Here is a 12,785-nt window from a genome sequence, read left to right on the forward strand (position 1 = left end):
CCAGTTAAAGCAATAAACAGCATGATCTAAAGCAGGTATGGGGGACCTTTGGCCATCTAGATGTTCCTGAACTACAACTCCCATCAGCCTCACCAAACACTGCTAATGGTCTGGGACGATGGGAACTACAGTTCAGAAGCACCTCAAGGGCCAACATTTCCCCACACCTAATCGAAAGAAGGTGTGTGCATGCACACACATGTGCACGCACACACACACCCCTTTGAAGGGGGAAGGAAGAGCAGTGGCTCAGTGGTAGAGAGCCATAGGGTAGAAAAGTGCAGAACCCTAGAATCGGAGAACCAGCTCAATTGGAAATAAAATCCACATGGGTTTACAGGCTTGAGGGAGGACTGTGGCTCAGTGTCACAGCGCCTGTCTTGCATGCAGAAGTCCCAGATTCAATCCCTGACTTCACAACTGACAGATGAGGTCTTGTTGGGGGTGCTACCAGCAGTGGCTGCCCAGTTGGTATCCCATGACAGGGCCTTTTTAATGGTGGCTCCCTGATTGTTGGAATGCCCTCCCTGGCGAGGCACGTCGGTGTCTGTCATTACTGAATTTTAAGAGAAATTTGAAAACATTCCTGGTTGCCCTGGCATCTGATGGCTGAAGGAGAATGATCCTGGCAACCCAGAGATCACTGGATGAAATAAAGTTTTAACTGCAGCTGGTTTTAGAATGCTTTTGTTTTGTTTTGTTGATGTGTTTAGGAACATAAGAACACAGGAAGCTGCCTTATACCAAGTCAGACCATTAGCCCATCTAGCTCAGTACTGTCTACACTGACTGGCAGTGGCTCTCTAGGGATTTAGAGAGGGATCATTCCCAGCCCTACCTGGAGATGCTGAGGATCAAACCTGGGACCGGCTGCATGCAAAGCAGATGCTCGCTTACTGAGTGATGGCCCTTGCCAACCACCATCATCATCACTGCTTACCTTCTCCAGGTAGGACTGCGAGAGACTCCCTCTCTGAAACCCTGGGACAACGCTGCCAGCCAGTGCCCACAATACTGAAGCTAGATGGGCCAATGGTCTGACTCAGTATGAGGACACGTAAGGCCATTATTAGTCCAAAATTACCCAACTGCGCCACGGGGAGAAGCGCATGGGAGAGGTGGGTTTGGAGAGTTGCAAGGGAAACTGCCTGTCCCTTTAATCTCCCCCCTTGCGCGCGTCCCTTTCTCGCTCCATTGCTCTCCATCATCGGGAAGAGCATCTTCGCGGCAAAGTAAGAGCCGCGTGGCTCGTTTGGGCAGCGAAGGAGGAAGAGAGGCAGACAGGAGGTGGTGAGGGAGGCTTTTCTGGGGGGTGACGCAGAGAGCTCTCTCCCTCCCGAGGGGTCTCTTCCTCCCCCCTCCCCCTCCTCCAGACATACATACATACGCACACACAGTGGAAGCCACGTCGAGAGCAGCAGAGATGTCTTCGGAGAAAACAGGTGAAGGGGCTATTAATAAGAATGGTGATGAATGACCAGCCGGAGATTGTGTAGGTGGCCACGGAGCTGGGGCTCGCCTGCAAAAGATTGTGAGGTTGGGAGAAAGATCTGTATGTCCGAGAATGACACACACCAAGGCTTTCAAGGATTATTACTATAACATTAAAATATTAACATGCCACCCAGAGGTTCGTCCGAGGGGGGGGGGAGACTGCAGGCGAGTGTGCTCAATCAAGATGTGTGTGTGAGAGACTGATACATTTGGATGTTGTCAGGAGGAGCTGGTGCGAATACTGTGCCCGGTTATACAAGTGTGTGTGTCTGAGTGTACGTGTGTGTGTTTTTTTGTAGGATGTTCTCCATGGATGTAGCCTTGGCTTGGGGAGGGGAAATTCAAGGGGGCTAATGAGCATGGGTCTAACATGAGAAGTGCAGTTTTTGCATGGGGGCATATACCTGCAGAAGGATCTGTCCTCATGCAGTGTGCATGTCTGTTGCTGTTAAATTGTAGGGATTTGTTTTATGAAACCGTGCTGCCCCCCCCCCAAATGCAGATGTGGAGGGAATGGGAGGTATCCAGTTTGGTGTATATGAGAAGTGATTTTTAAAGAGGACAGGTTTTGTAGTCAGCAGGGGCCTGCAGGTCATAGCCAGTGCTGGCCATACTCAGAGTAGACCCATTGAAATGGATTAACACCATTCAGTGACGTTCATTGATTTCATTGGGTCTACTCTGAGTAAAAATTAATTGGCTAGAACCCTGTGGGTATATGCGCTTGCATGCATTTGTGGATTTGCATCAAACATGAACAGAAAGAAGGATATTTGATGTGTTTGAGGCTGGGTGGGGTTATGGTATTATTGGATGTTTTCATGGAGGTCACTGGTACAGGTAGAGAGAGAGAGAGAGTGTGTGTGTGTGTGTGTGTGTGTGTGTGTGTGTGTGTGAGAGAGAGAGAGAGAGAGAGAGAGAGAGAGAGAGAGAGAGAGAGAGATGCAACATTCCATGTGTGAAGTGTGAGACTGTTTAGCAGGAGCGCTGTGTTCGGGTAAACATGTGTGCATCTGTTTGTGATGTCATCTATTATGTGTCTGGGTGATTGGTGTGTGTGTCATGCAGAGTGTGAAAGTGTATATGGGATCAGGCAGCTTTGGATCAGTGGGATTATACTGCTGATATGATATGACATGTCAAATGGATTGTTTCTGTGTATACTGCTTCACCAAAGATTGCATTGAAAATGTGTCTGCATTTCTGCTGTGGAGAAGACCATATGTGTGGCATCTGTGGCTTTGTATACACCATCCATATGAAGCACATTTTAAAAAATGTGAAAAATTCCCAGCACCCTTAACCCAACTATACTTCCGAGAGTTTTTGGCGAGGGGAAAGTGCTTTTGATGTGATTTAAATGTATTGTGGTGTACACAGTCTGTGCATTAGTGGTGTAGTCTATTTGCATAGCATTGCCTTTTTCATCAGGGAGTGTAGAAGTGTCCATTGGTCCTGGTCTTTGTGTGGATTATGGGAACCCAACAACAATGGTACCCGGGATGTGGAGGGATTGGGATGGGCATATAAGGAGTTGTTTAAGTCCATCTGGATGTCAGATGCTGCATTAAACAGTATTTACAACAGTCTCTTTTATTGTGCATCTGTGATGCATAAGAGAAGGATGTGAGGTTGTGTAGGACTTTTGGTCAATTGGATGTCAGAATTCAGGTTTCTCCCTTGCTTGTAAATATTACACACACACTTACACTCATCCCATGAGCCATTATCGTATAAAGACAAATCTTACTGCCTTTGCATTTTCCCATTGTTCACAAAGTCCCCCGTCACAGTCACACCACAACCTCCAAAACACAAATTCCCCAACACACTTTCCATACGTTATTTTCTTCTACCACGTACAGCCCCCAGTGCCTGATGCCAGCGGTGGGGAACTTCAGGCCTGGGGCCGAATGCAGCCCTCCAGGCCTCTTTATTTGGCCCTTGAAACTCTCCCCAGCCTGCACCCCCAGGCCTTGCAGCAACTCAGTTGTCGGGAAGTCAGGTGTGTGCTGCTGCCCCTTCACCACCACACCGTCTGCTCCTGCTGTAACCCCCAAGCATTTTGGGGCTCGTCTTGCTGTACCTTTGTTTTTTCAGGAGATATGATAAAACCAAGTTTAACCACATGGTGGGAAGCACTACAAATACACGAAGAACTCCCATGGGCTTCAGCAGGGATGGGGAACCTCCGATCTGAGAGCCACATCTAGATCACTAGGCCTTTCAGTCCAGCCCCCTGGCACTGCCTACATGCCACACACCCACTCCTAGGCCACATCCCGTTCTCCTGCAACGACTCACCCTCACCAGCAGCTGGGATGGGAAATCTCTGGCCCATGGGCCAAATTTGGATCACCAGGCCTCACAATCCAGCCACCATAGCATTCTCCACAGGCCACACTTCCTCTCCCAGACAACGCTGCGTTCCTCCTCACTGACTCACCACCCTCTCTCACTGGCCCTGCTTTGCCCTCTCCTCAGTTGTCCCAGAAGCCATGGCTCATTTGTGTGGTGTTGAAAATGGTGAGGTTTCAGAGAGGAAAACAGGACTGCAGAGCAGGTGGGGCTGGTGATGCAGGAATTTGACCTTTAAGGGGGGGGAAGGTTCCCCATCCTCTGCTCCAGACACCACAAGAGTATTTTAATACCTACCTCAGAGGTAGGGAATCTCAGGCCCAGGGGGCACGTGGCCCTCCAGGCCTCTCTATCTGGCCCTCGAAATTCTCCTCAGTTGACTCGGAATTCTCCCCTCTTCAGCCCTGATTTTTGCCTGGCTGGAATGCATCCTTGAACTCTGATCATGCCTCCTGATTGTGAGGATGGAGGACAGAGAGGAGTGTGTGAGTACAAGCTTATTGAACAAAGATAAAATTCACATTTGTTGCTCTGCCCACTTTTTCCCTCTGGCCCCAACCACCATTGGCATGTGGCCCTTGGAAGGTTGGCCAGAAGGGAATGTGGCCCTCAGGTTGTAAAAGATTCCCTGCCCCCAATTTACCTCACAGCTTCAGAGATCCTGGATGCATATGCCTCTTTCCCATACATGCACATACATGCACACACATTTTTCTGAGACTGGTGTAGTGTAACAATTGAGACAAACTGTTGTATACACACTTATGTGGACGGGTCCCATTGAGCTCATATATAGGAATAATATTAGCCTACCCCACCAGTGTGGTGTAGTGGTTAAGGTGTTGGACTACGACCTGGGAGACCATGGTTCGAATCCCTACACAGCCATGAAGTGCACTGGGTGACCTTGGGCCAGTCACTGTCTCTCAGCCTCAGAGGAATGCAATGGTAAACCCCCTCTGAATACCGCTTACCATGAAAACCCTATTCACAGGGTCGCCATAAGTCGGAATCGACATGAAGGCAAGTCCATTTCCATTTCACCCCGCATAGCTGTTGTAAGGATCACTGAGGGAAAATGTATGTGAAGTGCTCTGAGTATTTAGGAAGAGTGCTATGAAAATACAAAGCATTTTATTCCAGCGATTGTAATGCAAGATACTTAAGCACATGCTTACCACTCTAACCGAAATCAATAGGACTTAAAAGAGCTTAACATTTCCTGGATCATGCCCCATTTACTTACTGCTCATTATGAATTGACAGATGAGATATTTGGAAAAGGAAGACAGGTATGGATATTGTGTTTGCTAATGGGTTTAGTCATGAAGGGAATGTAATATAGAACTCATACTTGTTGGCTCTGAAATATTGCAGCCATTCAGCTATTTGATCCAATGATCCATAATCTGCAGATTCCCAGCTTTCATTTTTTAAAAAACAGTAAATTTCTAGCATTTTAATTATGTATCTTAAAACTGTTGTGACCCACCCTGGGACCTTTGGGTGAAGGGCGGGCAATAAATCTAAATAGTAGTAGCAGCAGCAGAATCTGAGATATGAGGTAAAATGTACAGGCACTATTCTTTTCAAAAATTTTTGTGAGAAAGTAACCTTCTCCCCCTTTTTAGTATTTTATTCCCCACCACCAAAAAAAATTCCTGCATATGCCCTTACAAGTATTATTATTGCAGGTGTTTGTATGAGAATATGAATGGTTTATATTGGAATTTGCTCCCACAAGAGGCACTGATGGCCACCAACTTTAAAAGAGGATTAAACAATTTCATAGAGTATAAGGCTGTCAATGGCTACTAGCCATGATGGCTATGCTGTGCCACCATAGCCAGATGCAGTATGCTTCTGAAAACCAGTTGCCAGAAGCTGCAGGAGGGGAGAGTGTTCTTGCACTCAGGTCCTGCTTGCGGGTTTCCCATTGAGTCATCTGGTTGGCCACTGTGAGAACACGATGCTGGACTAGATGAGCCACTGACCTGATCCAGAGGGCTCTTACGTTCTTATATGAATTGTAATAAATAATGATGATGATGATGATGATGATTTATTTATTTATTTATTCGACTTATTAGATGATGATGACGATAATGATGATAATAATAATAATATTTAGTAGTCATTTGAAAGTCTCACATTTAAAAACACAAATGCATTATACCATTAAAATAAATACAGAACATTCACATTCTCTTACAAACACCTACAGTTCTTATACACACAAGCACATACAAAAACAATCCCCAACAGCCACATTTAAACCCTACTTAGTGTTTAATACTTTACAAGCCATGCCCCATTTATCCTCACAACAATCCCATGAGAGATGTTCTCAGTCCATCAGGCTGGCGACAGGGACTGAGGGAGAATGATCTGAGGGAGTAAATGACTACTACAAAAATGTCGACCCAGTGTGCGGCAGCTGTGAAAAAGGCAAATTCCATGCTAGCGATAATTAGGAAAGGTATTGAAAATAAAACAGCCAATATCATAATGCCATTGTATAAATCTATGGTGCGGCCGCATTTGGAATACTGTGTACAGTTCTGGTCGCCTCATCTCAAAAAGGATATTCTAGAGTTGGAAAAGGTTCAGAAGAGGGCAACCAGAATGATCAAGGGGATGGAGTGACTCCCTTACGAGGAAAGGTTGCAGCATTTGGGGCTTTTTAGTTTAGAGAAAAGGCAGGTCAGAGGAGACATGATAGAAGTGTATAAAATTATGCATGGCATTGAGAAAGTGGATAGAGAAAAGTTCTTCTCCCTCTCTCATAATACTAGAACTCGTGGACATTCAAAGAAGCTGAATGTTGGAAGATTCAGGACAGACAAAAGGAAGTACTTCTTTACTCAGCGCATAGTTAAACTATGGAATTTGCTCCCACAAGATGCAGTAATGGCCACCAGCTTGGATGGCTTTAAAAGATTAGACAAATTCATGGAGGACAGGGCTATCAATGGCTACTAGCCATGATGGCTGTGCTGTGCCACCCTAGTCAGAGGCAGCATGCTTCTGAAAACCAGTTGCCGGAAGCCTCAGGAGGGGAGAGTGTTCTTGCACTCGGGTCCTGCTTGCGGGCTTCCCCCAGGCACCTGGTTGGCCACTGTGAGAACAGGATGCTGGACTAGATGGGCCACTGGCCTGATCCAGCAGGCTCTTCTTATGTTCTTATGTTCTTATCTGCCCAGGTCAGGTAGGCCAAGACCAGGCGTGAGCTGGGATCTGAATCCCAGCGGCCTCTCCGTCTGCTGGAGACATCCCTCCAGCCAGTCATTATATGTGCCTTTTTAAAATCCACTTCCTCAGTCACCTACTCATACGCACCCTTCCCCCCTTCCTCTTCTGCCCCAGGACTCTTCCTTCTCCCTCTATAAATAGAAGGCAGGCAGGCACGAGCAAAGTGACCTAAAAAACAGGAATGGGATTTCATTCACTCTCTGGAGGGGTGGCCTACTTTGGAGAGGTGGGGTACATGTTTATTGGGGAGGCGTGTTACCAAGGCATATACTGGTGTGTGTGTGTGTGTGTGTGAGAGAGAGAGAGAGAATTTAAAACATGTGTACATATATCAGATGCCTGTGTGCTCTGTGTGTGGAGACTGCAGATATGTGATCCTAATGTGGATCACACATGTAACATATTGGGAAACCGACAGTGTACAATGTGCATGGGTTGTGTGCAGACATGTATTCTGCACCTGCCTTTTTTCACACTCATGCAACTCTCTCAAAAAGATGTCAATGGGTGGCAAAGTTATGACAAAGGAGGAACTGAATGTCCTCTAAAATGGGACAAAGCATGACAAAAGGCTGGAGTGAAATAGATATTTCAAAGTGGGGCATTATTTCATGGACAGTCCCCAAGGGGTGGGAGAAAGGAAATAATCTACCTTAGTTTACACAGAACAGCCATTCACAGAAAAAAAGCAACTGGACAAAAATATGTAGAGCATAATGGAAGGTTAGAGATGAGAATGCAGGGCCTGTCCTATCATTAAGTGGAGCGAGGCAGTTGCCTCAGGTGGCTGATTTGGGCCACTGTGGAAGGACAGCAAAAGAGAGACGGCATTTCATTTATTATGCTGTTGGTACAGCAGACATCCTAGATTTTAGGAGATGGGAGTGGGGTGCCATTTGAAATTCCTTTCAGGTGCCAAAATGTCTTGAGCTTGGCCCTTTATGGGTTTAAATAACTGCCCAAATCAGATTTGTAACCCAAATACCTGAATATGTGTAGAGGCGTATTTAAATGTCAGGTGTTCCTCTCCCAGTAAGTGTGGTCTCCACATAACTAGAGTTGGTCTTCCAGGCTGAAGCTGAGCCTCAGAGTCCTTGATTTCAGAAGTCAAATATTAACAAGTTGGACCTGCAACAAAATGTTGCAGCATGGAGTGCTCCTGTTCACTGTTTCAGCCATCGATCAATCCAGGCTCTCCTCCACAATACTCCATTTTATTCCTCCCCACATCTTGTTTTTTGTGCCCCAACAATCAGCCAGCATTCTGGCTGAACACACATTGTCCTCATTCATCTGTTTTTGCATTTTTCTCCCCTTGGAGTATTTTTTCTAAAGATTTTTGTTTGGTACTTCTTCAAACCTCTTGTATATGGGTAGTATCATTTTGGCTACATAGGCAATGATACTCATAGCCTGAACATCAGAAACAGAAGGAATCATTCTCTAACACTGCCATCAAAGCAGTGAGAAGTAGAGAGAAGGATATCCAGTATTTTGCCTGTGACTCAAGAGATTGGAACCCTTCATCATTCAAGAGGAGAACCAGCATGGTGTGGGGTAGCGGTTAGCCAGTTGGCTTTGATTGTAGGAAACTCAGGATCAAATAGCTGCTTAGCCATGGAGCTGACCGGATGGTATTGGCATCCTGATTCATTGCAATGTCCATCACCAAAGGAAGATGATGGCTCAAGCAGAGATCAGGAGAGCCAGGGAAAGACCTTGGACAGGGAATATAGTGCTGGTTCAGGACCACGGTTAGTAGCCCTTCAGATAAGGCAAAAAAAGCAAGTTGTTTCAGCAGTCTCTTGGAGCAACTGGCAGAGCATTGCAGTCTGGGCTAGGTAGGCAGGGTGGAAGCATCTGACCAGTTAAAGGGCCAGTGCCTTTCTCTGATGCCATTGACTTCTTCTATGTCATGGGTTTCAAACTATGGGACTTTCTTTGGGGAAACTCCTTGGGGTTTTCCTGATACTCTGAGGAGTCTGTGGTCCAGTCATTAAAGTCTGGTGGCAAAGGTGTCTCCTTGGGGTTCAGGGGATGTGATGCAGACTCCAGTGGTAGCAGATCATTATGGAAAGCCTGGGGAGTGGTCCTGTCTCTTCATTGGGGCTGTTGTTGCAGGCAGGCTCTGCATCTGTGGGCTGCTGGCCTGGGGCCATGACAACTGGACACATTTCTAAAGCTCAGAATTCTTGTGAGGATAAAAATCCACCTATGAGGCAAATCAGTACCATTGATCTGACTCAGTTCCTTGTATTCCCAAGACACAAAGAATGGTGGTGGTTGATGGGGAAAAGTTTAATACCAGATGATCATAAGAGAAGCTCTCCTAAATCAGACCAAAAGTCCATCTGATGTCACAAAACATCATGGCTCCTACTGGGAGGCAGGGTGGGATATAAATCAAATAATAAATAAATAAATAATAAATAAAACTAGGTGCCTCTAGAACGTCCACAGGCAGGACATGAAGGCAAAGCCCTCTCTCATTGTTGCTTCCCAGTAACTGGTATTCAGTGGCACACTGCCTTTGACATTCAGGATGTGAGTGCCAGCCCTTATATATCCAAAATGGTACCACCCATACACAAAAGAGAAGTATCAGTAGGCTTGGGGTATCAGTAGGCTTGGGGGAGCCCCAAGGTCTACAAAAGTCCAAAAATGTTTGGAAAAAAACCTAAGGGGGGGAACCCCTAAAAACAGCTCACCGGGTTTTATCCAAAGCTGTCTGTAGATTTCTGCTTACACAATGGATTTCATCTTAATTTCCCTCCTGCTGCCCAATGCACACCCTCAACATCTTCTCTGGAGGGCCGGGGAACATATGGGGGCTGCAATGGGAAGGAGAGGAAAGGAAGGTAAAGTCCCATTATGGGAGTGGAAATCTGTTTGTGTAATGTTGGATTAAGCATGCTCAGTCACCACGGAATGCTGACTGATGTGTGCGTGTGTGAAATGGAGTGACTAGAATCCTGAGTATGAAGCATTCAACAATGCTGCAACATTTCATTGCAAATCCCAATAGTCTTCACTAATATATATCAATAGCCTTACCTTCCATGCCTTTGTCTAATCACCTTCTAAAGCTATCTAAGCAAGTGGTCACTCCCACTACCACATCTTCTGGCAATAAATTCCAGAGATGAACTATGCATGGTTGACTTGAGACCAACAGACAAGTTGGAAGGGTGTGGATAAAATAATAAAGACCAAATTACCCGCTTTTCCACTTTCATAGGTGAGTCAACTTTGGGAGTGCAGCTGTCAATCAAAACACTCCCTTTGAGGTATGCATCCTGCATATTTACTTAATTTTATTACATTTATATCCCATCTTTCCTCCAAGGAGATCAGGGTGTCATATGTGGTTCTCCCCATATGTGGTTTTAACATCTTAATAGTTTAATCCTGTTTTAATGCTGATTTTATATGTTTATATGTTTTATATTTTTATAGGTTCTTAATGATATGTACTTATTTTTATCTGGAAGCCGCCTTGAGTTCCAGTTTGGAAAAAGGGCGGGGTATAAATAATAATAATAATAATAATAATAATCCCCATCCCCATTTTATCCTTACAACAACTCTGTGAGGTAGGTTAGGGTGAGAGATGGTGACTGACCCAAGATCACCAACTGAGTTTTATGGCTGAGTGGGGATTTGAACCTCAGCCTCCCAGGCCCTAGTCTGACACTCTAACCACCATAGCACATACAGAGAAGTAGAGTTCAAGAAGACAACTTCTAACCTGGAGTTCACATCGATAGGAACAGAGCATATTTGTCACCAGAAAGTACTCAACCATGTAGTCCCTCCATCTGCAATCTGACTAGCACAGTCTATGAATGTATTGACCACCACTGACCACTGTTCTGTGACATAGTTGACAAAATGTATGTGCACTGTAAAAAAAAAGTGACTTCTGCATGGGAGAAATTCTCTTGCTTTTTCTTTAAAAATAGAAAAAAGAGATTGCCAATGTGATGCTCCCCCTCAGATGTTGTTGGACTCCAACTCCCAGCAGCCCCAGTAGCATGGCCAATAGTCAGGGATGATGGGAGTTGTAGTCCAACAACTTCTCGAGGGCACCATGTTGGCTACCCCTGATATAGCATATTGCAATCCTACTTGGGAGTAAGCCTCACTGAATTTAGTGGTACACACTTAGGACTTGGGCTGCAAATCAGTTTTTAAGGCAACAGGCTGCAACAAGTATTTCACACATGAACTGAAACCAGTTCAGATTAGTGAGTGATAATGTGGCACTGATTTTGTTTTTTTTTAATAAAAAAATAATTGTGACAAGTCATGCACTACACAAATCTTCTCCCTAATAAACTTTAAAGAAGGATGCCTAAAAATTGTTTTAGTTTCTAATTGCAATTTTCCTGTCTAAGCCAATTATGGGTGCATTGTCGTTTTGTTGCAAAGCCTTGGGTCAAGGTTGTGTCAGTGCCAAATATCACTTTAAAAGTACATTAGAGTTTAACATTTCAACAAAGTTGTGCCAGAGCCCCCATAAAATAACAGCCAATGAGCTACATCAGTCCCCAAAGACATTGAAAACTACATTATTGTGCTGGAGTACAAGTCATCATTGTGATCAACGGAAGCATAAATGTGCACTGAAGGCACGATTAAGGTCTCCTGTTTGCTATATTAAGCTGAATCAGATTAACCGCCTCATTAAAGGAAACTGTGCCATGGAACTCTTAGGTGCAGCCGAGTAAATGGCATTGTTAGTCAGGAAATAAGCTGAGCTTGTCACAAAGTGCTGGGTTGGGGGGGGACAAGAAAAATAAAGGTATGAATTAAAAAGAATGGAGACAGCACAACACAGCATTCTGTCCTAAAATGTAATATAGAATGATCATATCATATATGTGTATGTGTGACTCTGTGTGTGTGTGTATTGATTGCAGGCAGCAGTTGAAACAAGCCCCAAAGAGATTTGCTCTTGCCCACAAAACAACTAAGCATCAAAGGTCTGCACATTTGGGCATCTACCAAGGGCACACACACCCTGACAGCGGGCCTGCTAACAAGAGCGCCCTGGTCTTGTAACAGTGGTGAGGCAGTTAAGGCCGCAGTTAATTTGCTGGGCCTGATAAGACAACACAGAGCAGCCTCACCCGAGAGTAGGGGCACAATTTAGGCCAGTAACTGTGGGCTGGAGCACATTACTATGCTGCAAGAGAACAGCTAACACAATGGAGTGAAGTAATTGAAGGTTCTTGTGAAAACAAAGTACCCACACACAGAGGAGGCTGCCTGCTGAGTCTTTGTGAGATTTGCTGCTCCTGTGTTGCTTTTCCAATCAGCCTGTGCTGGGGCTGGGTAATTCTGTGGCATTTTTTGTATAGAATGTGTTCTAATTATCCAACTATTCCTGACGCAGAAACACTGACTCTCAGGTCACATTTACACCATATATTTAAAGCACCCTCATGCCACTTTAAAAGTCTTGGCATCTACCAAAGAACCCAGAGAACTATAGTTTGTTAAGGGTGCTAGCCTCACAGACCTACAGGTCCCAGCACCCTTAACAAACGAGTTACCAAGATTCTTCACAACTGTTAAAAGAGGTAGAGGGTACTTTAAATGTATGGTGTGGATATGACATCAGAGGAGGCTGCTTGTTGCATCTCCGCATGTGCCATCGTACTGGCCCTTGCCTCCTT

General features: G+C 45.2%; 1 protein-coding gene across 1 annotated transcript in view; it reads left to right on the plus strand.

Moving 5' to 3' along the window:
- The first annotated feature begins 1,196 nt into the window (after nucleotides 1–1,196).
- PRRT1 (proline rich transmembrane protein 1) overlaps nucleotides 1,197–12,785 on the plus strand; it is a 29,056-nt gene continuing 17,467 nt past the window's right edge. The window contains exon 1 of the mRNA XM_061619496.1: nucleotides 1,197–1,442. Coding sequence (XP_061475480.1) covers nucleotides 1,424–1,442 — 19 coding nt within the window. The 5' untranslated portion in view covers nucleotides 1,197–1,423. The remainder of the gene's footprint in view (nucleotides 1,443–12,785) is intronic.

Source organism: Rhineura floridana, chromosome 3 (genome assembly GCF_030035675.1).
Source record: "Rhineura floridana isolate rRhiFlo1 chromosome 3, rRhiFlo1.hap2, whole genome shotgun sequence".
Classification (NCBI taxonomy): domain Eukaryota; kingdom Metazoa; phylum Chordata; class Lepidosauria; order Squamata; family Rhineuridae; genus Rhineura; species Rhineura floridana.